This window comes from Bufo gargarizans, chromosome 5, assembly GCF_014858855.1.
Source record: "Bufo gargarizans isolate SCDJY-AF-19 chromosome 5, ASM1485885v1, whole genome shotgun sequence".
Taxonomy (NCBI): Eukaryota; Metazoa; Chordata; class Amphibia; order Anura; family Bufonidae; genus Bufo; species Bufo gargarizans.
Genome location: NC_058084.1, coordinates 120,101,045 through 120,128,336, shown reverse-complemented (window position 1 = coordinate 120,128,336; position 27,292 = coordinate 120,101,045). Strand labels below are relative to the sequence as shown.

At 42.6% G+C, this 27,292-nt stretch overlaps 1 protein-coding gene across 2 annotated transcripts in view; it reads right to left on the bottom strand.

Annotated features, from left to right (window-relative positions):
- Nucleotides 1-27,292, bottom strand: part of PRKDC (protein kinase, DNA-activated, catalytic subunit) — a 408,896-nt gene that overhangs the window by 30,161 nt on the left and 351,443 nt on the right. For both annotated transcript variants that reach the window (XM_044294047.1, XM_044294048.1), the window contains 9 exons: nucleotides 26,460-26,571; nucleotides 26,183-26,369; nucleotides 25,057-25,231; nucleotides 23,179-23,357; nucleotides 17,005-17,185; nucleotides 14,355-14,515; nucleotides 11,285-11,496; nucleotides 9,803-9,890; nucleotides 8,801-8,944 (listed from right to left, as the gene is read on the bottom strand). In XM_044294047.1, coding sequence (XP_044149982.1) covers nucleotides 8,801-8,944; nucleotides 9,803-9,890; nucleotides 11,285-11,496; nucleotides 14,355-14,515; nucleotides 17,005-17,185; nucleotides 23,179-23,357; nucleotides 25,057-25,231; nucleotides 26,183-26,369; nucleotides 26,460-26,571 — 1,439 coding nt within the window. The remainder of the gene's footprint in view (nucleotides 1-8,800; nucleotides 8,945-9,802; nucleotides 9,891-11,284; nucleotides 11,497-14,354; nucleotides 14,516-17,004; nucleotides 17,186-23,178; nucleotides 23,358-25,056; nucleotides 25,232-26,182; nucleotides 26,370-26,459; nucleotides 26,572-27,292) is intronic.

Below are 27,292 nucleotides of genomic sequence, written 5' to 3'. Positions count from 1 at the left end.
AATTGCAGCATCCCAAGAAGCTTAGTTATCCCCCAGTTAGCGATCACTAACAAAAGGGTAATGTAACAGTAAGCATGGAGATGTCAAAGTGACTGAAGAAATAACCTCCAGTGGTAGTGCAATACTCCGCTTAAGGAAGGGCGACAGTCAGAACCGTATCCAACCACCAATAGAGTTTGACAATGCCTACTTTGAGCACCGCCTCAGTGGTAGTGCAACCACTCCACCACAAAGGGGAAAAAACGCATACGGCAGGAACGGTATCCCGCGGAACTGCAAGCATACCACCTAAGGAAAGGGGTGATGCATATGGGTAGGAACTAAGTCCAATGGCAGAGAAATTACACCGCTTATGGATGGGGATAATGCCTATGGCGAGTCCTGTACCCGGTGAGTGCGCAATTACTCCACCTAATAGAGAGGTAATGCATACGGTAAACCAGTGATAATGACTTATGCCACCTATGGAAGAAGCTAATGCATACAGTAGGTATTGTACCCCGCGGGAAGGCAAGTCCACCACCTATGTAAGGGGGAATGCCTGCGGCCAGCACTGAAGCCAGCGCTAGTGCAGTTAGTCCACTTAAGGAAGGAGATATAATGCCTTAGGCAAGTACTCCGCCTAAGGAAGGGTGTACTGCATACGACAAGCACTGCTGTCTACAGTGAACACAATCTTGGAAGATTGCGCCGGGTTCAAGACTGAATCTGTGAACTACCCCCCACAACCCCCCCCCCCCTTTAAGACCGAACCTCTCCAGGGAGGAAGGGTGCGTATGAGCGTGACCCTGGCGATGAAGGGTGGAGGTGACCGAGGAGAAAAATATCCTGCTCTGGGCCGCTTGTGCGCTGTTCAACCTCTCAGAATCTCGCCGGTGGCAATTGCAGGCTGCGTCGGCGGAACTATCAGCCAAACTACCAGGGGATGGAATGGGAATTCTAGAGGTCACTCACCAGATCGAGCAGGAGGTGCTTATCAACCAAGCGACCCCGGAGGGTGAATTGGGAAGGTCTGGAGATGATCCACTAGAGTGAGCAGGTGGTGTCTATCAACCAAACGACCCCGGAGGGTGATTGGGAAGTATGAGAGGTCCTACTCTAACTGGGATTCCCAGCCTTAAGTGGACAGTAGTCAGGAAGGTGTTAAATTCTTCAGATTAGAGCACCTGCACTGCATACATAAATGACAGATAATCCTGTGTCAGCACCAAGAGGTGACTGGCCAGGAAGTGGTTAAAGCTGACTAAGGACCGTGGGCGGGGCTCAGCGGGCTCCTGGAGGAGGGGGACGATAGGCAGGAAGAATTCGCTCCAGTACTGCCCCCGCCGTCAAAGTTGCGGCCTACAAGGCCGCGAAGCCGGGGCCTAATGTTTTGTTGTACGGCCGACTGGGGAGTACTGCCGATTGGTCGAAACAGAGAGATCGGAGCAGTGGGCCAGAACGAAGCCGGAGAAACAAGTAGGCCCAATAGAAGACGGGGCCTAAAATATCATGCACCCGGCTACCGCGCGTGCATAAACGTTCCGGAGCAGCGCGCATAGCTCTCGGAAAGGGCGAATCAGGGGAGTGGGAAGCCTCCTGCTCTCCCCTCCCTGCCTGTCCGATAAGAGCAGACGCTAGGTCCACAGCTGAGTGCTCAGCCGCCCCACTGTGATAAACAGCGCCCACCAGAGGATATACAGCATTAACCCCCTATGTGCCCAAGTAAACAGGAGGAGAGGGAAGGTCTATAGAGGTCATAGGCTACCAAAAATGGAGCCCGGTGCCTGTGAACCCTATAAAAACCAAGAACTATTGCCGCCGGGGGGGGAGGTACACATACTTACCTAGTCCCGTGTACTCACCTATCTTTCTCCTCTTCTCTTCACCCTCCCTAAGAGGACCCGCAAGGTCACCTTTTCCAGCAGGGTCACCTCCTCAGCAGCTGGCACTGGAGTGGCAGGAGTCTGGCATGGCGGGAGGGTCTTCTATGGTGGACCTAGGTGACCCCTTGGCTGGCGGGAAGCAGGGGAGCTGGACTGCCCTGGTCCATATTTTGCTTCTGTGGGGAGGTGAGCGGTGGATTCCCTCACCGGTCTTGCTCCCCGGGACAACGGAGAGGCTGGGCGACTGTTTCCCCAAATTAAAAGGAAAAAATAAAAATAAAAAATCCATTAAGGAAGCCGACCTGCATAAGGCAGGGAGGTCTGCCTCCTACGGCACTAAGCTAAAAACTGACATGCTCTCTCCAGGCTGGAGGGGGTATAGCCTGAAGGGAGGAGTTAAGTCTTTTTTCAGCCTAGTGTCGCCTCCTAGTGGCAGCAGCAAGCTATACCCACAGTCCCTGTGTCCCCCAATGATACCAGCGAGCAAGTTATTTTTTTTAAATTGTCACATTAGCCTTGAAATAATCAACTTAATTTTTCACGTGATTGATAATTTATTTGTTGGAACATCTAATTTTTGTTCATTATTTTTTTTTACAGAAGTTGGATGTGAATATTTTTTTCCCATGTTAACTTCTAAAGGAGTGTACCTCTTAAGAGGCATGACTTTTTAGCTTTTCTGTTTAATGTAGCTTAGTTGCATGAGGGACAATGTAACTTGGGTCCATAACTCTATGGAAAACAAATTATTGGTTCCAAAGCCCCAAATGTCATCCCAAGATAAAAGAAAATGAATATTTAAGAAAAATAATGAGATAACTAAGATGGATAAAGCAAGTACTTACAGTATGTATAAGAGGAATAGATGCTGGAAGCTGTAAATCACTTTATATGATGAAGACTGGAACAATTTCTGGGTCATATATAGCACACAATGTACCAGAAAAATAAAATTTAGATAGCCTCACCTGACATCCAAAGGAGGCAGACATCCTGGCACAGGCAGAGGGCAGTAGAGGACATGTATTACCACTCATTAAAGGAGGGGCTACTAGACAACCAGTACAGATGTTTTACTGGAGAAATGGCCATGTCGATTGGTTGGATCTGAGTTTGAGGCATTGTAAGACAATCTCCTGAACTCCAAACTTAATGTCAGAATGGGAAAGAAAGGTTGGTGCCAGACGGGCCGGTCTGAGTATTTCACAATCTGCTCAGTTACTGGGATTTCTCACGCACAACCACTTCTAAGGTTTACAAAGAATGGTGTGAAAAGGGAAAAACATCCAGTATGCAGTCCTGTGGGCGAAAATGCCTTGTTGATGCGAGGAGGTCAGAGGAGAATGGGCCGACTGATTCAAGCTGATAGAAGAGCAACGTTGACTGAAACAACCGAGGTATGCAGCAAAGCATTTGTGAAGCCACAACACGCACAACCTTGAGGCGGATGGGCTACAACAGCAGAAGACCCCACCGGGTACCACTCATCTTCACTACAAATAGGAAAAAGAGGCTACAATTTGTACAAGCTCACCAAAATTGGACTGTTGAAAACTGGAAAAATGTTGCCTGGTCTGATGAGTCTCCATTTCTGTTGAGACATTCAAATAGTAGAGTCCGAATTTGGCCATCCCTCATGACCATCATGTACCTATCCTCTGATGGCTACTTCCAGCAGGATAATGCACCATGTCACAAAGCTCGAATCATTTCAAATTGGTTTCTTGAACATGACAATGAGTTCACTGTACTAAAATGTCCCCCACAGCCACCAGATCTCAACCCAATAGAGCATCTTTGGGATGTGGTGGAACGGGAGCTTCGTGCCCTGGATGTGCATCTCTCAAATCTCCATCAACTGCAAGATGCTATCCTATCAATATGGGCCAACATTTCTAAAGAATGCTATCAGCACCTTGTTGAATCAATGCCACGTAGAATTAAGGGAGTTCTGAAGGCAAAAGGGGGTCCAACACCGTATTAGTATGGTGTTCCTAATAATTATTTAGGTGAGTGTATATATACACTAACTTTATTTTTAGTTCCCCTAGGGGACTTGGAAAAACAATCATTAGACCACAACTACCATAGACTGCAGTGGCTTAACATTGCAATGTATAGTAAATTGCTGTATTACTAATCGGATGGCAGTCATATGTGCGCCCATACACTTTAATGGGGCTGCAAAAGATGCGGACAGCGCACCGTATGCTGTCTGCATCCATATGTCCTTTCTGTGGCATCTGCAAAAATATAGAACATATCCTATTCTTGTCCGCATTACAGACAAGGACAGGACTGTTCTATTATAGGCTGGATGTTCCATTCGGCAAAATGCAGAATGCACACGGCCGGTATCTGTGATTTGCGGAATCGCAAAAACAGCAACAGCCATGTGCATGAGCCTTCCGGAAACCATTCCCCCTCCTTAGGTCATATTACACACAGTAAAGATATCAAGGAGATGGTCCCCTCTTAGAACCCCCAAATATGAGCCAGAACAGTCATTGAGGCCTGCACTGCTGTGAAGAAGTATAATGTGCAGTTCTTCAATGTTTGTACAAACACTGGATAAAACATTAACCCATTTGCGACCTCTGCCTTATATGTACGGCATTCCAGCATACTTTAAAGATGGTGCCAGCTTACGCATGCAGCGGGAGCCATAGCCACTGGGTTTCTGCTGTTTCAAATAACAGAGACCTGAGGCGAATCTATGCGATCAGCCATAGGGTTGATCACATACATTTAAACCCTCAAATGCTATGGTCAAATATGACCATGGCATCTAAGTAGTGCAGACAAGGGAATCGCACGCACCCGTGCCTGTAACAGCATTCCCCAGCTGAGATTGGGTAACCTGTTATGTGCCTGTGATAGGTAGGAGCCTCAGGCAGGCTGCGATACCCATTACTGGTATATTCCACTACAGGCCAGCAGGTGGCAGCACTGTATTGGTATTGGATTGGGTTTGGATTGCTGTAACTGAACCAGATTCTTTTATCAAAACTACATTAAAACTATGGGCTCTATCCTACTGTAAAATGTATGGCCTCCGCTGAGGTCTTTCTGAAGTTTCAACAAATATTGCAAGACTTATTTTGTTTCACCTCTATCACTTCAGTTTATTTTCATAAATTACTGTATAAATAAGTTTAGTTTTTTTTTTCCAGTAAGAAAAACCGTGTGGTATCATTGTAATTAACCACTCATTAAGGCGACCTTGACGTGGTGAGTGGCTTATTACGCTTTGGCCAAAATGTACACTAATGCCTTATTGAACATCCAGCATAAAGGCAGGGCAGAGTGCTGGTTGCATTTTGTGTTTTTGCGTTTGTATCTGTATTTCGCCATAGCAATCTGCACCTGCTAGGGGTTGTGCGGGCATCATTGTAATTGTACTGACCTGTAAAATGAAGGTAACAGGTCAATTTTACCACAAAGGGAACGCTGTTTAAAAAAAAATAATAAAAAAAATATTAACCCCTTAGTGACCAGCCTGTTTTGGGCCTTACTGACCAAGCGTTTTTCTTCCTTTTTTCCGTCTAAATAGCTTTATGAGGGCTTGTTTTTTGTGGGGCAAGTTGTAGTTTTTAATTGCGCCATTTTGGGGTACACATAACTTTCTTATTAACTCTTTCTGGGAGGGAGATGGGAAAAACAGCAATACTGCCACTGCATTTTTATGTTATAAATTTTACGGCGTTCATTTTTAGGTATAAATATTTTTTTATTTTTTTTAAAGAAATAATGTTTTTGCATTGCCGCTTCCCAAGACCCATAACTTTTTTAGTTTTCTTTCTATGGAGTTGTGAGAGGGTTTGATTTTTGTGGGACAACTTCTATTTTTCATTGGTATCATTTTAAAGTAAATTGCGCTTTTTGATTGCTTGTTATTTATTTTTTTTCTTTACAACATTCACTGTAGGGGATAATTTATGTGATATTTATGTAGTCCTGTTCGTTACGGATGCGGCAATACCAAACATATGGGGCAGATTTTTTTTTTTGCAATTTTTTTCCATTGAAAAGCATATTTTCAATGGAAAAAAAAGCAAATTTTTTTAATGGGTTTTTTAAAATGTAATAAATGTTTTTTGTTTTTTTTATAGTCCCACAATGGGACTATAACATACAGTATTTTGATTGCTTTTAAAATGCAATGCATTATCCCTATAGTGCATTGCATTTTAATGTCCATGCTATTGTAACATTGACCAACAGGCAGTGCCAGAGAGGCGCAGCCTGCTGGAAATTACTGAAGGCTGGTCTGGGGCCTTCATAGACCCCAGCCAGCCTTCACACACATCGGCACAGTCGCGTTTGCGGGGTGCCGATGGGAGACAAAGGGAGTCCGCTCCCTGTGTCAGCACTTAACATGCGGTGGGCGCCATTAAAGTGTTAAACAGCCCGGATCATCATGTGAGAGCTGGGTCCCCGCTGCACGGGGGACCTGTGCAGCGCTTCGACTGGGACGCTGTATAAAAGCGGCAGCCTAAGGCCCCTTAGTGACACCCGTAAAAAGGAATACGGGTGGTCACTAACGGGTTAAGCTGTGGCAGAATTGCATTTTTTTCCCAATTCCACACTACATCATATGCAATATTAATTAGCTCCATTAGAAAGTCCTACTTGTCCTGCAAAAAAAAAAAACAAGCCCTCATATTATGTGAATGGAAACATAATTAAAGTTATGGCTCCTGGAAGGCGGGAGGAAAAAAACAAGAATGGAAAATTGCAAGGTCCTCTAAGGGCTAAACCATGTGCATCCAGCAGAGTGGTGGACACCTCCACTCTAAATTATGGCCAAGATTGACATCACATGACCTCCTTCCTGAGCCAAATTCAACACTATGGATTTCAAAATGATGGACAAAAACGTTTCCACCACCAAATTAAGCAGCCTTCCTCCCAATTAATACTTTCACACTTTGGAAGTCAATTTTCTACAAATTACTCCAGTTAAAAGCGTGTCTAGACTTTTGCCTTCCACTGTATTACCAATAACTGTACAGGAATACAAGGTGTATTTGTTCGACAGGATACCTGTTGGAAACATTGCTCTTATAACTTTAATTATCATTACATCCTCCTCAATAGCTAAAAACTATTGCAAATTTAAAACCAACAATTACACGATATAAGGAAAGTAAAAACAATTTGCCCCCCAAAAAACTAGCATCCATGTTTTGCATTCTATATCAATTGTTTTGGACATTTTATGTTTTATGCCTCGTCTGACAAAAAAATAAGTGAAAGGGATGTAAACTTAGACTACACAGAGTAAAAGATGCACCAGGTTTATTATCCAGCATAAAGTCACTGTGATAAATCTGTTAAAGTTTAAAGAGGACCTTTCAAGGGTCCAGACATTATGAAATAAGTAGCAGGTTATGTAGGGCACAGGGATCTAAGAGCACTTACTATTGTTTGCCAGCTGTTCCCCTGTTGAATTCTCCCGCCTGGTTTGATAATAATTAGCATTGGTACAGGGAAGAGGAGACTGTTTCTAAATGGGCGTCTCCCCCTCCCTGGCTGTAGCGAGGTCCAATCACAGTGGAGAGCGTCACAGCCAGGAAGAAGGTGAAGTTTTTTTTCTCCCTGGCTGTGACTCTCTCCTTTGTGATTGGACAGCGGTACAGCCAGGGAGAAGGAGACGCCCATTGAGAAACAGGGCAGTCTCCTCCCTGTACCGATGCTAACCATTATCAAACCAGGCGGGAGAATTCTACAGGAGCACAGCGGGCAAACGGAGCGGCGCCCAGAAACAGTAAGCACTATTACATCCATGGACTATGTCCTACATAACCTGCTTCTTATTTCATAATGTCTGGACCCATGGAAGGTCCTCTTTAAGACAGTTTTACACTGTCCAGGGCTCCAGATGGCGACCAAAACAGTTGCCAATGCGCCTTAAAATTTGCAGAAGGCGACAAGACCGCAGCCTAGTATCAGTTAAAGAACATGGCTCGCACCACGTTCTCTTCACTAGCACAGTGGAGAAGGAGGGAGTCCCTCCCTCCCCACTGGGACGCGGCTGCCACTGCCACCAATGGGGAGATAGCAGGGAGGAGAAGGGGAGGAGCTGTGGCCACTGCACCACCAATGAATGTAAAACATAATAATACAAGTATAGGCAGCGGTATCACAGACCCAGCCTCAATAACAGGGCGTGCGATCCGCGGCAATTAACCCCTCAGGTGCCGGGTCTGTGATACCGCTGTTGACACTTGTATAAATGAGTTAAAGAGGACCTTTCATGGGTCCAAAGAATATGAACTAAGTATCAGGCTACATAGAGCGGCGCCCAGGGATCTAAGTGCGCTTACTATTATTCCTGGGAGCCGCTCTGTTTACCCGCTGTGGCCCTCGGTATTTTCAACATTCAGAGCAAGAAGGAGAACACGCCAGTGTCTCTCCTTCTCCCTGACAGCAGCGATGTCCAATCATAGCGCAGAGCTCAGAGCCAGGGAGAAAAAAAAAATGCGATTGGGCAGCGCTGGTGAAGGCCGTAACAGAAAAAAAAATCAAAAGCGCGCAATTCACCATTTTTAGTCACATTGTCCCCCAAAATATGTAACTGGATGTGAGAGGTATATGGTGCTGTATTCTCCTATATGTAGTGCTGGCTCACTACTGTGACCTGCGTCTCATCTTCTCAGTCTTATATATATATGCATTTTAAATTTGGCGACTAAAATTTTTTATTTGGCTCCTACATTTTTTAGTTTAGGAACGAATGGCTCCTGGTTATTTTTTTTATATATTTATTTTAGTATGGAGCACTGCTGTGTTACTCTTGGACAGTATAAGTAAATCAGCTCCACTTTTCCTCCTTTAATTCATTTCTAGTAAAGTATACTGGAATTCAACATAAATTGATTTCAGCATAGAAATAAGAAATCGGCTTTCACTCAGAACAGTAAATTACATACCTCTGCAAACCTCCTTCTGAATGCCCCAAAAGTAGGATCTTTTGAATTCCCAAGCTTTGCATACATCTCTCTGTACATCATCTTAATTTTATTTCTATCGGGTTTTGCTCTAGCTAATTCTTTATCGAAGTCCTCTTTCCAATCCTAATAACGAAAAAATACACAAAATTGTACAATTAAAAAAGATGACACAAAAGTTATGTTTCTTACAAAAAATGTATACATAGCAGAGGACAAAGAGGTCTGCAAAAAAAACTCAAAATTTATTAGCAATCTTAAATGGGTTGTGCAGTGTAAAAACATTAATGACCTATCCTCAGGATTGGTCATCAATATCCTATCAGCAGGGTCGCACAGGTAATTTGGAAGCTGAATCAGCATTCACTCGAACACCGCTACCTCTTCAAACAGTGGATCACTGGTGGTGCCAGAAGTCTGATCCCCACCAATTTATGAGGACAACCCCTTTAAACACCTTTGCAGTGATGGGGGTACTTATGCCTATTATTAACTATTTAGAGCAGATATAATAGAATTACCCTTACTATATGTGAATAACTGATTATACATTTAGGCCACCTGCACACAGTCTTGATTACACACGTTTTTCCAGATCAGATTCTCATGCGGGAAAACCACAGCGTAATCCAGTACCAGCAATGTGTATGTGATTAGACAAATCTCATGTACGTATTGCTTTTTTTTTTTTACTTCCATGCTAAAATTGACCTGCTGTGCTGCTTTTGAAGGCCGTAGCATGTTAATTGTTTGTGTAGATTTCTCCCTTTGCAATGCAAGGGTGAGATCTGTGGCAACAACTCATCAAACCCACAACAAAAACTACAAGTAAGACATGCAGTTTTTTGTGCGGAAAAGCACTGAAAACCACACAAAACTTTGTGCGGAGTCTCTGTTAGTAAACCTACATCCGTGTGCAGGTACATTAGTATTTGTAGGTATTCTAGCACAAATATCCTGGCTGCACCAGACCATTTATCTCACCTGCAGTATCAAAGCAGGATTAGACAGCTGCTCCAAAGCGAGAATAAAATCTTTAATTAATCCATTCTTTTCCAGCTTGCTCTGAATTCTAAAATTGAAGAATACATGCGTTCAATTTAAACATATGATATGGTTGATTATAAATAATAGAAGTACAAGCAATCCCTTGTACTTGAGTTATACTCAATATAATTTATTGTTTTGGCTGCTGAATGCTGCCTTCCCATTGATTCTTAGGAAAGATGTGGGGAAAAATAAGTACGGAAGCAAAATGTGACAGACAAGTGACTCTGGCGCCACTCAGTGGTGAAAGCTCGCCAAAGGGCATGGGACTGTCACGTGTGCCACTTAACATGTGGAGTGTACTATTCAAAAGCTGAGGGCTAAAGCCAAATATGAAAGCAGACCCATGTATCAATATTGGCCTGTGCACGTCAGCTTTCTAGCGATACAAGGCCTTTGACATGTGTTATGGTAGAGCCGTGTTCTGCGGCCGTGAGATGCCGGCCTGGATTCCTGCTGACAGCAGGAGCGCTCGGCGTCATTGATTGCTATGACGCCGTGCACTTCATGCCACCGCTGCACTACAGTAATACACTCGTATGATCTATACGAGTGTATTACTGTAGTGCAGCAGCGGCATGAAGCGCACGGCGTCAAAGCAACCAATGACGCCATGCACTCCTGCTAGCAGCAGGAATCCAGGCCGGCATACCACGGACCGCTCACGACCATGTGCATTCGGCGTTAAAACAGATACTGTCAGTTTTTTTTTCCCACTGATGCCGTTCTGAGAAATGGACGTCCGAAACGATTTTCGCCCAGCTGATTCTATGCCGAAACAGCCTGCAGGAGAGCACAGCCGCAAATGTGAAAGTAGCCTTACAATATTCAAAGATGTTGATATCAAGCAATTAAAGAGGGCCTGTTGCCACTCCTGACATGCCTGTTTTAATAGCTACATGCATGAGTGACAAGTCTTCTTTAAAGGCAATGTATACTTTTGAGTGATTTTTTGTTTATGATTGCCTTTTACTCATTTCTGGCTAAAAATAATTTTCAATTGACCTTAATTAAAATATTGAGCCATTCTGTCACAAAAGGTTAACAGTTTGTTCCAGCTGTGTGAATCTACTTTCACTGTGTGCTGGTCATCTAATAACCCTAACCTCTAAACTACTGAGAGGTCATAAAGACTTATTTAAGCCACATTATTATCAGTATGACAAGGATTGAGCTTTGATTAGTGTTTATAAGGTCAGAGAGCAGACAAAGAGTCCTCTGCTCCCCAAATGATGGAAAAGACCAAAAAATCCACACGCAGCTAGTAGAGCATCTCAGCTCTGTACAGAAAAAAGGATTCCATATTTGTAATAAAATTGAAAAAATTATTTCTCACTCAAAATAAGTACAATGCAATAATAAAAAAAGGTATACATAGCCTTTAACTATGAAAAAGTATCATATTGTCCATTTCCTTACTTTTCCACAAACAATTTATTCCTGTGTCCATCAACTGTGTCTTCAAAGTTATAGTTTTCTCCACTGATCATGAATGGGTATACAAGAGATTGAGGGTAGTAGTCTGCAATTTGTTCTATGATGAACTGTACCGCTAGGGATTCCTTTTTATCAAGCATTGCCATCATTTGACTTATCCAGCCAATAAAGAGCCAGCATGGAACAGAACTCACCTGAAAAGCAATAAAAAGGTGTGAATTTATCATGTTTGGTATTTTTCAGTTTTGCTGGATGCAACATTTACATTACTTTCAACAAATGTATCAAAGTGTTGCCACCCTGGGAGAGCAGCAAAGCCATTGCCACTTTCACAAACTGACATGCATGACACAAATGGCTTTAATTTCTAAAACACAAATGTGTTCCACAGTAGATAATTTGGGGTACATTTTCTACTTCACCCGATCTAAAAAAAAACTGCCCTGTATTATTATCAGTGATTATTCCATTAAAAACAATAACTGATCCTCTTAATAGTTATTGATAATACAGATTATAGTTTAACATTAAATTCCATGTAAAACTGAACAAATGATCCCAATACACGTGCAATCAAGCCACAATCTGCTGCACTTTAGGGAAATTTCACATGAATGTATTCAGTGCGGAAAAACGGCTCCATGCCCAGCCGCACCTGTACTCTCTAATTTCAGGTTAAGATTAACCCCTTCCTGACCGCCCTACGTAAATTTATGGTGGCAGTCAGGAATAAAAAAAATGGCTCCCACTTGCGAGCAGAGCTGCACCATAGCTGTAGAGTAAAAAGTGATAAAAAAAAAAAAGAGCCCTTACACAGCTCCACACACATAAAAAAGTTATGGGGGTCAGAATATGGCAATGCAAAGGGAAAATATATATTTTTTCCAAAGTTCTAAAAAATTTTCAGTATTAAAACTATACATATGTGGCATTGTTGTAATCGGAGCCGGAGAATAAAAGTAACAGTTCAGTTTTACTGCATAGAAAACTGTGTAAACAAAAAAAACATAAAACTGGCGAAATGGTGATTTTTTTTTTATTCCACCCCATTTTTATGCAACCGTAATTGGTGCCTTTAGAAAGTACATCTTTTCCCGCAAAAAACAAGCCCTCATACAGCTATGTGAATGAAAAAAAATAACAAAAATTATGGCTTATGTTCCTGGGCGTAAAACATTAAAAAAAATAATAATAATATATAAAAATCACCCAGTCTTATAGGGTAATTTTACACAAGCTTGTGGCACCTACTGTGATATAAAGCAAATGTTGTGGGCTGTGTATAACAAGCATTGCTACCATACTTATTTATTAGCAGTCTTGGATCTGGTGGCCCCTTAAAAGGCGCCACTCAAATAATAATGCTTAAAGATGAAGAGTTATCAAATTACCGTATTTTTCGCCGTATAAGACGCACTTTTTTCCCCCCAAAAGTGGGGGGAAAATAGCAGTGCGTCTTATACGGCGAATGCAGCTTATTTTGCGATTTGCGAATTTTCATGCGAATTTTCGCGCAAATTTTTGCGCGAATTTCCGCGCGAATTTTTTGCGCAAATTATTTTGCGATTTTCAATGATACACATGCCGCGATGCCGCGCGGTGGGTGTATCAGCTGTGAGGGAGAAGGGGCTGGGGGCCGGCGTCTGCTTTTATAATGACAGCGGGGCCCGTGCAGTGACTATTCTACTACACGGGCCCCGCTCACTGTATAATCGTATGTCTAATAGTAAATAGTTATGTACATAATCGCATAATGAGCGGAGTACTTACAACTACAAACGCTCGCCAAGAGGAGGGAGGAGGCAGGCTGGGAGGACGGGCGCTGGCAGTGTGTGAGTCATACGTCACGCGCCTGCGCCGCCCACTTTATGAATAAAGCAGGCGGCGTGGGCGCATGACGTATGACTCACGCTGCCAGCGCCCGTCCTCCCGGCCTGCCTCCTCCCTCCTCTCGGCGAGCGCTTGTAGTTGTAAGTACTCCGCTCATTATGCGATTATGTACATAACTATTTACTATTAGACATACGATTATACAGTGAGCGGGGCTCGTGTAGTAGAATAGTCACTGCACGGGCCCCGCTGTCATTATAAAGCCAGATGCCGGCCCTGTATTGAGGGTCATTCACTACAGGGACACTTATAGAGGGGATCTGTGGATGACACATAGCATAAGATGCTATATATGTGTCATCCACAGATCCCCCCCCCATAACTGTCATACACAGAGACCCCAATAAGAGCCATCCACAGATCCCCCATAAGTGTCACCCACAGATCCCCCATAAGTGTCACCCACAGATCCCCCATAAGTGTCACCCACAGATCCCCCATAAGTGTCACCCACAGATCCCCCATAAGTGTCACCCACAGATCCCCCATAAGTGTCACCCACAGATCCCCCATAAGTGTCACCCACAGATCCCCCATAAGTGTCACCCACAGATCCCCCATAAGTGTCACCCACAGATCCCCCATAAGTGTCACCCACAGATCCCCCATAAGTGTCACCCACAGATCCCCCATAAGTGTCACCCACAGATCCCCCATAAGTGTCACCCACAGATCCCCCATAAGTGTCACCCACAGATCCCCCATAACAGTGCGTCATCCACAGATCCCCCATAACAGTGCGTCATCCACAGATCCCCCATAACAGTGCATCACCCACAGATCCCCCATAACAGTGCGTCATCCACAGATCCCCCATAACAATGCGTCATCCACAGATCCCCCCCATAACAGTGTGTCACCCACAGATCCCCCCATAACAGTGTGTCACCCACAGATCCCCCATAACAGTGCGTCACCCACAGACCACAATTAGTTCAAAACCCACCAAAAGCACACCTTTTGGTTCAAAATATTTTTTTTCTTATTTTCCTCCTCAAAAACCTAGGTGCGTCTTATAGGCCGGTGCGTCTTATACGGCGAAAAATACGGTATTCAGTTGAGAATAATGATGGAGTTCCCTGCATTTGGCTCTTAGGTTACAGGATCTTTTTGTACTAGATACTGAAATACAAATCAAACTGCATTACATGTTACGGCTCACCTCTCTGGTCATCAAGTCCAATGTTTCATTAGGATATAGCTCAATAATCTGGAGTAGTCTAGGAAACTTTAGCCGTGCTTCTTTAGACCCCAGCTTTAATGCTTTTATCATTTTATCCACTATGATTTCAGGGAATGGTTTCCAGTCTTTAACATCCAATACTATTAGTGAAAGTAGTGCAGAAAATGATTTTATTTGCAAGGTTTGTATGTTTATAACATACTGATGTATATTACATAGTACCACGAAAAATACCATAAAGGGGTTGTCCAGCCATTAATATTGATGACCTATCGTCAGGATAGGTCATGAATATCTAATCATCGAGGGTCAGACACCCGGCACCCCTGCCGATCAGTTGCTTGAAAAGAAGGCAGTGCTCCATGCGAGCGCTGCTTCCTCTTCATTACACTGCACATTGTTTCTGAAGTGCAGTATAATGACAAGTACTCCCTCCATTCAAGTACGGAGTACTTGTAATTACATTATGCCATCACTTCACATTTGATGACGCATAGTGTAACGATGAGGAAGCGGCGCTAGCATGGAGCGCCACCTCCTCGTCTCACAGCTGACCGCCGGGGTGTCGGACCCCAGCGATCAGATACTGATGACCTATCCTGAGGATAGATAATCAATATTAATAGCTGGACAACCCCTTTAAAGCCTATGTGTGGTAAATCAGCCATTTACATGGCTCATACCAAAACTTACTGCAAGTACAGGAGTAATTACAATACAAGTAAAGTAATTATAAAAAAAAAAATAAAAAAAAAAGAAGAGAAACATTTCATACAGCACTGCCTTCATTCTTTAAGTGGAGGGCTATTTTTTTTTTCTATTGCACTAACCAGTCAGTTATGGTTCGTGGGTTAAAATAAACACTGGGGTGATTTATTCATTCTGTCCTAAATTTAGTGAGGATAAAACTACAGGGTGGGCCATTTATATGGATACACCTTAATCAAATGGGAATGGTTGGTGATATTAACTTCCTGTTTGTGGCACATTAGTATATGTGAGGGGGGGGGGGGGGGACTTTTCAAGATGGGTGGTGACCATGGTGGCCATTTTGAATCCAAATTTTGTTTTTTCAATAGGAAGAGGGTCATGTGACACAAACTTATTGGGAATTTCACAAGAAAGACAATGGTGTGCTTTGTTTTAACGTAACTTTATTCTTTTCATGAGTTATTTACAAGTTTCTGACCACTTATAAAATGTGTTCAATGTTCTGCCCATTGTGTTGGATTGTCAATGCAACCCTCTTCTCCCACTCTTCACACACTAATAGCAACACCGCAGGAGAAATGCTAGCACAGGCTTCCAGTATCCGTAGTTTCAGGTGCTGCACATCTCGTTTCTTCACAGCATAGACAATTGCCTTCAGATACGAGATGTGCAGCACCTGAAACTACGGACACTGGAAGCCTGTGCTAGCTATCAGTGTGTGAAGAGTGGGAGAAGAGGGTTGCATTGACAATCCAGCACAATGGGCAGCACATTGAACACATTTTATAAGTGGTCAGAAACTTGTAAATAACTCATGAAAGAATAAGGTTATGTTAAAACCAAGCACACCATTGTTTTTCTTGTGAAATTCCCAATAAGTCTGATGTGTCACATGACCCTCTTCCTATTAAAAAAACATAAAAAGTTGGATTCAAAATAGCCGACTTCAAAATAGCCGCCATGGTCACCACCCATCTTGAAAAGTTTCCCCCCCACATATACTAATGTGTCACAAACAGTAAGTTAATATCACCAACCATTCCCATTTTATTAAGGTGTACCCATATAAATGGCCCACTCTGTACATCACACAGTAAGATATTGCACCACATTTATCACTGTGGTGTATGTGTTAGATAATACATTTAGTGCCTATTGCTAGACATAGGAGATACTTTTCTTTCTCATGCCATTATTGGCCGGCTGATTTTAAACCAGCTTTTCTGCACTAAAAAGATTGGTACACTTTACGAATGCTATTTCTCATATTTCTATAGACAGTTCCTAAACTGTCCATTCTTTAGCACAATCTGTACCAAAATTGTCATTGTATTTAGGAAATCTCCCACAGTCTCTGTTTCTACAGATAACATATTTTATTATTATTGAATTGTACTCATTTTGAGCTATATATCATGTTTTTAATTGGCTTTTATAAAAAATTCTGAACCACTGTCTTTGTGCAGCCTTGAGTTTCTCTAGTAGCAGTATCTGACTTTTGACTCTGGTTCTGTCAGACAGCTTGCATGACCACTACTTATCTCTGACCTGAACACTCATTGTAGCTCATTTCTTATCTTACTGATAATAACGTGGCTTAAATAACTGTTTATATAAGGGTTATTAGATGACCGCCACAAAGTAAAAGTACAATTCACACAGCTAGAAAAACAGTTAACCCTTTTTGACAGAAAGGCTCAGTATTTGTAATAAAGACCAATTGATTTTTTTATTTATTTTTAGCTCAAAATGAGTAAAATGCAATCATAAAACAAATTGCTCCCAAAAGTGTACATGGCCTTTAAGGAGACCAGAAAGAAACATCTAAGGAGTAAGGAAAAAGACTCACTTTACCTTAAAGTGGAAAGTATATATTATTTACTACAGAAAACAATTACATATCCAAAAATGTCAGTACCTGATGAGTTGTCCTCTAGTTTCCTAAGATGTGCATCACAAAAATCCACCAGGGTCATGTAAGCTTTGATGGCTCCTTTGTTATCAGTCCTCTCCTCTGAATGAGACTGTGTTTCTTCTTCAGCTCTCCTGACAGCAGATTTTAAGTAATGGAGACACTTTCTGTACAGTCCAGCAGCAATCTACAATCAAATTGTAAGAATAAAAATAAAATAAAAATACAACGAACTAGGGTTGTCACGCTACCAAAATTTTGATTTGATTTCGATACCATAAAAAAGTATTGCGATACACAATACCATTCGTTACCACGCAAAAAAAAAAACAAAAAAAAAAAACCCCCACCACAAAAGCCGTGTGCATTCAGCAATATATGGAACGTCTGACCCATAATAGAACAGTCCTATCCTATTTTTGGGGAGACAAAAAATAATAATTGGCAAAACAACGCTTTTTATTTTTTTAATTTTTTCAACGGCGTTTACCGCATAAGAGATATTTTAATAGTTTGGACTTTTCGGGCGTGGCAATATGTAATAATATGTTGATTTATTGTTTATATATTTTAAATCAAAAATTCTGAAAGGGGGTGATTTTTATTTATTTTTTTAACTTTAGGGGCTAGAACCTGGGATCTTTTAATCCCTTGTCCTATTCACCCTAATAGAGATCTATTACCGTGAATAGGACTTCGCACTGTCCCAGCTGCCCTGTGCACACAGCAGCAGGGAGCTTACCATGGCAGCCTGGGCTTCAGTAGCGTCCTGGCTGCCATAGTAACCGATCAGAGCCCCAGAATTACACTGCTAGGACTCCGATCAGATGCTATCACTGCCACCAATGAAAAGGGTCTCTCCAGAATGCAGTAGCACAGCCTAGCATCGGTAAAAGACAAATACCAGCATCGAATTGATCCAGGTACAAAAGTATCGATTGGGTAGAACAGCTTAGTATTTTTAATGGTACTGAGCTGATCTAATATCTGAACTAAATGTACAGCGCTATGAATGGGTAAAAAGGGTGTAGGGCATTCAAGTAGAGGTGTTGGCGGCTAAATCCCCACTGATCAGACAGACCTATAACAGCCTGCTCTAATTTAAATAAATTACATGGAGCATTGAGTTGTAATTTGGATACTTTTGCACTCACCAGATCAGCAAAAAACTGTGCCCTATTAAGCTAGAATGAAGTAGCAATCAAAGATAGTCAGGTCCATAAATATTGGGACACAGACACAATTCTAACATTTTTGGCTTTATACATCACCACAGTGGATTTGAAATGAAACTAACAAGATGTGCTTTAACTGCAGAGTGTCAGCTTTAATTTGAGGGTATTTACATCCAAATCAGGCGGTGTAGGAATTACAACAGTTTGCATATGTGCCTCCCACTTGTTAAGGGACCAAAAGTAATGGGACAATTGGCTTCTCAGCTGTTCCATGGCCAGGTGTGTTTTATGCCCTCATTATCCCAATAAAAATGAGCAGATAAAAGGTCCAGAGTTCATTTCAAGTGTGCTATTTGCATTTGGAATCTGTTGCTGTCAACTCTCAAGATGAGATCCAAAGAGCTGTCACTATCAGTGAAGCAAGCCATCATTAGGCAGAAAAAACAAACAAAAGAAGGAACGCATCGATGAGCTCAGCAACACTAAAAGACCCAGAAGACCACGGAAAACAACTGTGGTGGATGACCGAAGAATTCTTTCCCTGGTGAAGAAAACACCCTTCACAACAGTTGGCCAGATAAAGAACACTCTCCAGGAGGTAGGTGTATGTGTGTCAAAGTCAACAATCAAGAGAAGACTTCACCAGAGTGAATACAGAGGGTTCACCACAAGATGTAAACCATTGGTGAGCCTCAAAAACAAGAAGGCCAGATTAGAGTTTGCCAAACGACATCTAAAAAAGCCTCCACAGTTCTGGAACAACATCCTATGGACAGATGAGACCAAGATCAACTTGTACCAGAGTGATGGGAAGAGAAGAGTATGGAGAAGGAAAGGAACTACTCATGATCCTAAGCATACCACCTCATCAGTGTAGCATGGTGGTGGTAGTGTCATGGCGTGGGCATGTATGGCTGCCAATGGAACTGGTTCTCTTGTATTTATTGATGATGTGACTGCTGACAAAAGCAGCAGGATGAATTCTGAAGTGTTTCAGGCAATATTGTCTGCTTATATTAAGCCAAATGCTTCAGAACTCATTGAACGGTGCTTCATAGTGCAGATTGACAATTACCCAAAGAGCACCGCAATTTCACTGCTGGGGTTCCGATCCGAATTGCCACTACCACCAATGAAGAGAGTGGGAGGGGACCTTGTGGCCACTGCCACCAATGACTTTAATACTGTGTGTGGGGAAAGAAGGGTCAAGTTCTGTCATGCCAGGATGCACTACTGAGGTAAAAGGCAAATCCTGGCATCAAATCTATCCAGGTACAAAAGTATTGATTGGGTATTGATAATTTGATACCCAGTGCAATCCTACAGACCATCATCATCTGAATAGAAGTCATCTGTGTTTAATACTTTCATCCGATAGTCGGACAAAAAAAAAAAAATCTTTAATTCAAAGAACGATTGTGGACGAAAGATCTTTCTTTGAAAGAAAGTTCCTAGAAAGATCTTGTGAACAATCTTTTCACAGACACGCTCATACATGTTGCAGTCCATAATGGCCTCTACAGTCATACATATTGCATGAAATTGGATAATAGAGGAAAGATCTTTCTAGGAACTTTCTTTCAAAGAAATCGCAGGGGCCTGATGAGATACACCCAAAAGTTATTAAAAGAGCTTAGCGGTGAACTAGCAAAACCATTGACAGATTTATTTAACCATTCACTGGTAACAGGAGTCGTCCCAGAAGATTGGAAATTAGCAAATGCAAATGTTGTGCCCATTCACAAGAAAGGTAGTAGGGAGGAATCGGGCAACTATAGGCCAGTAAGCCTGACATCAATAGTGGGGAAATTAATGGAAACCATACTTAAGGAGAGGATTGTGGAACATCTAAAATCCCATGGATTTAAAGATGAAAAACAGCATGGCTTTACTTCAGGGAGATCATGTCAAACTAATCATAGACTTTTTTAATTGGGTGACGAAAATAATAGATGGCAGAGGTGCAGTAGACATTGCTTATCTAGAATTTAGTAAGGCTTTTGATACTGTCCCACATAGAAGGCTAATCAATAAATTAGAGTCTTTGGGCTTGGACTCCCATATTGTTGAATGGATTAGGCAGTGGCTGAGGGACAGACAGCAGAGGGTTGTAGTCAATGGAGTATATTCAGACCATGGTCTTGTTACCAGTGGGGTACCTCAGGAATCTGTTCTGGGACCCATATTGTTTAATATCTTTATCAGCGAAATTGCAGAAGGCCTTGATGGTAAGGTGTGTCTTTTTACTGATGACACAAAGATTTGTAACAGGGTTGATGTTCCTGGAGGAATACACCAAATGGAAAAGGATTTAGGAAAACTACAGGAATGGTCAAAAATCTGGCAACTAAAATGTTGATAAGTGCAAGATAATGCACCTGGGGCGTAAAAACCCAAGAGCAGAATATAAAATCAGTGATACAGTATCTGAGGAAAGGGATTTAGGGGTCATTATTTCAGAAGATTTAAAGGTAGGCAGACAATGTCATAGAGCAGCAGGAAATGCTAGTAGAATGCTTGGGTGTATAGGGAGAGGCATAACCAGTAGAAAGAGGGAGGTGCTCATGCCGCTATACAGAGCACTAGTGAGACCTCATTTGGAGTATTGTGCTCAGTACTGGAGACCATATCTCCAGAAGGATATTGATACTTTGGAGAGAGTTCAGAGAAGAGCTACTAAACTAGTACATGGATTGCAGGATAAAACTTACCAGGAAAGATTAAAGGACCTTAACATGTATAGCTTGGAAGAAAGATGACACAGAGAAGATATGATAGAAACTTTGAAATACAAAGGGAATCAACAAGGTAAAAGAGGAAAGAATATTTAAACGAAGAAAAACTGCTACAAGAGGACATAGTTTTAAATTAGAGGGGCAAAGGTTTAAAAGTACCCCCAAGCCATAACTTTTATTTTATTTTATTCACATAGCCATATGAGGGCTTGTTTTTGCGGGACACGTTTTGCTAATCTATCAAAGAAAGAAATTTCGACCATGAACAATTTGTCTGAACAAATGATATTTGGTTCATCAATCGGACGAAGATTTCAAACATGGCCAACTTCTTTTAGCAGGATAATTGTCTTTTATCGAACTGCTTAACAGATTGTTAAATTACACCCGATGAATGATTGTTTTGGTTAAAATCATCTGTTTTGACAATTGGGGATTAAAGTATGAAAACATATGGCCACACAAACCTTTTTACTGTGTCTATACAACTTATAAAACAAGATTTTTGTATAACTTACCAGTAAAATCTCTTTCTCGCTCTTCCTTGGGGGACACAGGAGACCTTGGGTATAGCTTAACTCCCTAGCAGGCGTGACACTAAGTGAAAGCTGTTAAGCCCCTCCTCCACAGCTATACCCTCAGCCTGGAGAGAGAGACTGCCAGTTGCGTGTCCAAGTAGTGAGAAAAGGCAACGCCCAACAAGTGGAACTAACAAGCCAACTACCCAACGGGGTAAACCAAACCTGGAAACCGTGAAGATAAAACAATGAATAAAACAATGAATGGGTGGGTGCTGTGTCCCCCAAGGAAGAGCGAGAAAGAGATTTTACTGGTAAGTTATACAAAAATCTCGTTTTCTCGCCCATTTTCCTTGGGGGACACAGGAGACCTTGGGACATTCAAAAGCAGTCCAAGAGGGGAGGGACCACAGCTCCAAGGCGAAACACCCGAAGGCATCCAGGAACCGCCGCCTGCAAACCCAGGCGGCCCAAGGCAGCATCACCCGAAGCCCGAGTATGCACCCTGTAGAACTTGGTAAGGCGTGCAAGGAAGACCGGTGGCCGCCCTGCACAATTGCATGGCCGAAGCCAAATGCCTCCGGCAGCAGGAAGCACTGACCGCTCTGGTGAAACGAATGGTGACACCAAGGCAGAACCCTGCCCTTAGTGTGATAATCTCAGTAATAGCCATTCTGATGAAACGGAGGAAAAACCACCCTGGGAGGCAGTCAAACCGTTGCACGGACCTCCTGGCAACACAAGAGACAGAGCGTCGACCAGAGTCGGAGACCTCCAAGTAAAACTGCGAAGCCCAAACAACGTCCAATCGGTGAATCGTCCGTTCCCGGAGTTGGGGAGGGGAGGACGACAGCCTCGTTGAGATGAAGGCAGATACCACCTTCAGAAGGAAGGAAGCGACGGAATTGAGAACAGCCCTGTCCTGGGGAAGGACAGAAGGCTCGGAACAAGAAGCACCGCCATTCAGACACCCGTCAGAGACACGATGGCAACAGAAAACACCACTGTACAGGACGGAAGGAGTAGGGAGAACATAAGGAACGGCTCCAAGGGAAAGATTGGAGTGCCGAGAGCACAGAATGTAGTTCCCAGGGCGGAGAAAAGAAGAGTGGGGGAGAGGGACTTGGCGTGCAGGCGACCCTTGCGCAGGCGGGATGCAGGGGAGCTGGGCTGCCCTGGTCCACCTTGCCTTCTGTGGGGGAGGCAGCAGTGCGGGTGCCCGGCACTGGCGCAGCTCAACCCCGGGAGAAACAGAGAGGTCTAGTGCGTCTGTTCTCCCTGATGGTCTGAAAGAAAAAGAAAAAGTAAAAATCAAAAAACTAAAAACAAGGAGAAAACAGTCTTGTCTCCTTGGACACCAAGCAAAAACTGGCAGTCTCTCTGTCCTGGCTGAAGGTATAGCTGTGGAGGAGGGGCTTAACAGCTTTCACTTAGTGTCACGCCTGCTAGGGAGTTGAGCTATACCCAAGGTCTCCTGTGTCCCCAAGGAAAATGGGCGAGAAATACCATTTTATAATGCTTTGTACTGTTATTGTGCCGTTTGCATAGCAATGCTGGGTCACGTGCTACTCATAACTGTGGAGGTTATCAGACGAGTACCAAAAGACCAGTTAGGAATGGGTCAGCAATAGTTTTCCCACAAGTATTCTAGGCGGGGGGGGGGGGGGGGGGGGGGGGTGGATTAAAAAAATAATAATAGCCGCGCATCCCCTTTAATACTAATATAAAGCTGTGATCTGTGTTCACACTTACCTCCTCTGCTGACCCTGCAAGCTCGGTTACTTTTCTAGCCTTTGATTCTTCAATTTTATTCAGGCAGTCTGGTTGTTTGCTGAGTGCATCACCCATGATTTTATAAGTGCCACCCAGTAACATATTGTGATATCTGTATGACTGAGGAAATCTGTTTAAGTATTCAGGGCTGCTCTCCTCTGTAAAATTAGAAAGCACAAAATACAGACATTCAATAAATGAGAATGAAGCAGTCTTCTGACTGAATATAATATTTATGCAACAACCTCACGCAAAAGTTCACCAGAGCAGCATACTGGTGCCATATGTTTTTTGCATTGTTCAAATAAGAAAACAATACCAGTGAAGTGGGATTCTCCAGTGGCATCTACTGCACAATAAAAATTCAATTAAGACAAAACATTTAAAAAGATTTGAATCTAATTTTTGATGTGCTCCTTAAACCCCTCACAATGCATATTTATGACCCAATACCTGTTTTTCATGTGTTTTCTTTTATCCCCTCTGTCTGGGCATCAGAGCAGCTTAGTGTACTTTCACACTAGCGTTAAAGTTTTCCGGTATTGAGTTCCGTCCTAGGGGCTCAATATCGGGAAAAAATAAAAATAAAAGTTTTGTCCTAATGCATTCTGAATAGACAGCACTCCGTTCAGTATGCATCAGGATGTCTTCAGTTCAGTCACTTTTACGGTATTTGGCCGGAAGAAAATACTGCAGCATGCTGCAGTATTTTCTCCGGTTAAAATTCCGGAACACTTGCTGGAATGCCAAGATTATTTTCCATTGAAATGTATTAATGCCGGATCCGGTACTAAGTGTTCAGGAAAAACAGATCCGGTTTTCCGATCTGCGCATGCGCAGACCTTTAAAAATGTGAAAAAAATGTTTTATACCGGATCCGTTTTTCCGGATGACACAGGAGAGACTGATCCAGTATTTCAATGCATTTGTCAAACGGATCCGCATCCAGATCTGGAAACAAATAGTATCCGTTTGCACACGGATATCCGCATCTGGCAGGCAGTCCCGGCAACGGAACTGCCTGCAGGATTCCTCTGACGCAAGTGTGAAAGTACCCTTAGCAAGAATATTTACATCCAGCACTTCCTGTTTGCTTCACCACCTAGCTTTATTTCTAAACAAACTAGCTTGTTCTGTGGTGTGATGAGACACACGGCTGGCCCTTTCTGCCACACTGTTCAGTCTGCAATAGCTACGCCCAATACACTCCAGTGGACATGTTAGAACACCCATAAATGAATCCTGCCAGTGTATTTCTTATTCAGTTTCTAAGTAACATCACTAACAGTCCAGAGACACCTCACTATGTCCAGAGTGCAATAAACAGCTTTAGGCCGAATGCACACGGCCGTTGTTCATGGCCGTGAGCGGTCTGTGGAACCGCGGCCTGGGTTCCTGCTGAGTGCAGGAGCGAACGGCGTTATGGGTTGCTATGATGCCGTGCGCTCCCTGCTGCCGTAGTACAGTAATACACTGGTATAGATCATACCAGTGTATTACTGTACTGTGGCGGCAGCAGGGAGCGCACGGCGTCATAGCAACCCATGACGCCGTGCGCTCCTGCACTCAGCAGGAATCCAGGCCGCAGTTCCACGGACCGCTCACGGCTGTGAACAACGGCCGTGTGCATTCGGCCTTAATCGGCAAACACATCTGTATCTAATCCAATAAGTTGTGATACAGTCTCTTGGGCTTGTTACACACCGAGTCATGTACTGTATAAGTGACGTGTGATACTGTCTGATGAGGTGTGCATCTAACAGTACATTCCCATTTGCGTTCAGAAGTCCATCAGGAATTATATACATCACACATGCGCTAGAACCACAAAGATGCTGTTTAAAGAATAATCCTTACCTAGTAATGGGACAGTTTTTAGTACAGTCAATATTCTCTCTGGATTACTTTGACTTTGGATTCGGCTGTGACTGTAACGACAATAACTGTGAACCCATTTTACCAGCCAGTCTTCGTTGGTTTTAGACTCTCGATGAAGCTCTTTCAAAAGTTTCATGGCAACAGAAAAGTTGTTCTACAGAAGATAAAAGTACTTACTTTGTATTCGGAAGCAAGACAATGTAAGGCTTCATGCACATGAACATATTTTCTTTCCGTGTCCGTTCTGGGTTTTTTTGCGGACCGTATACGGAACCATTAATTTCAATGGGTACGCAAAAAAAAAAAAAAACACACAGAAGTTACTCAGTGTGCATTCCGTTTCCGTATGTCCGTTCCGCAAAAAAATAGAACATGTCCTATTATTGTCCGCATTACGGACAAAAGATAGTACTGTTCTATTAGGGGGCCAGCTGTTCCGTTCCGCAAAATACGGAATGTACACAGATGTCATCCGTATTTTTTGAGGATCGCAAAATACATATAGTCGTGTGCATGAGGCCTAAGGGCATGTTCACATCTGTGCTGGAGGCTTTATTAGGGGCCTCCTCAGATTCTGGCAAAAGAGCGGTATGTAGGACTTTTTTCTGCTAAAAAAAATAATGTACACCTGGGTCAGTTGGTTTCAGTTATGTGCCGAATGTGGCACTTCCATTATATTTGTTGCTCTGTTACTCTAATAGAGCAGAACAGAAGAAATAACTAGCACAGATGTGACCGTGCCCTATTTTTAATCAGCTAAACAGACATAAGCAAAGCAAAACTCCCCAAGGCTGGTTTCACACACAGCATTTTGCTGAAAAGGCAAAAAATGTTTGTGTAATTTTTTTGGAGCCACAATGCTGTGGCCAAATGTTATATTACATATATTATACATGAAGCATTTTTGGTTGTGATTTGTTTTGGTACTTTTTCATTTTGAAAAGTGGCATGCTCTGGTTGTGGCATTTTTTTTTTTCTAGCATGTTTCTGAGAAGGAACCCTACATGTGTATTATAATTGGACAATCATCAATAGAGCTTATTGCACCAAACATGAGTACATGTAAAGGCAACACCTCCCTTGCACAGTATGAGAATTTGGTTACCTGTTTGCGGGCGCTGTCAATCATCTTCATTTTCATAACAAACTTGCACTTTCTGATGAGAAAGTTCACATCTTCTTGCTTGTTGGCATGCACTTCCTCACTATCTTCAGTCGTACCGTCTATTTCCATACTTTCATCCACCAGCTGACAAGATAGCTTTTCTTTGATTTTATCCAGGAAGAAGCACCTAACCACAATGAGAATTACAGCATTTTAGATAATACAGGAAAAATCACAATACAGCTTTTTGATTTAACCTGACTATAAACATTTATACCTGTTGCTAATCACATCGTCCCAGATGTGCATGGGATCCATTTTGTCATCTGGATATCGACTCATCCAGAGATGAAACAGCCTTCTCAGGGAGGGCAGGGATGATAAATTACCTAAAAGAAATAATCAGCACTTAAAATACAGTAAAGTATATACAGCAGTTGACACAGTATGTAATGGTATAAGATATGCCTACAACTTTTGACATCTTTAGAGTGTTAAGATCCAGACAAGTCGGAAATAATATTGCAAAGTGTAACTCCCAAAGGGGTAATGCATGTCCCCACTGAAGACAGTAATTGGTTGCAGCAATCACATAACCATGTATGGGACGCCATCACTTCTGGTCCGCCAGGGACCGGAAACAGCAGGGATTGGAGCCTTGTGGCAGAACACAGGGTTTCAAATGGTGTTTTTCTTCTTTTAGCTTCAAGACTGTCACTAATTATTTTTGGAGATCGATCATCCCCCCTTAACCTATTGGATGTATAACATACAAACATATTTTAAAAGTGCAGAATGCACTGATTTAGGCCATTTTGTGGAAGGAAAATACTCACTGGTCTATGGAGAGTAACTAAAATATAGATGCATTTATTTCTGTCCTGTATGTCATGAGTGTTTCTTCTGGCTACTTATGGATTACCATTTCCTGCCTAGAAGACAGTCCACCAGTATTACGGATCAGTAAAACTGATGCAATATTGAAGATATGCTGATGCAAGATACAAAATATACATTACTATATATTCCTTCATGAGTGCCATTTATGCTAAAAGAGTCTACCTGTCCACCTATATACCGTATATATGTACTAGGGTAGTTATGTGTTCA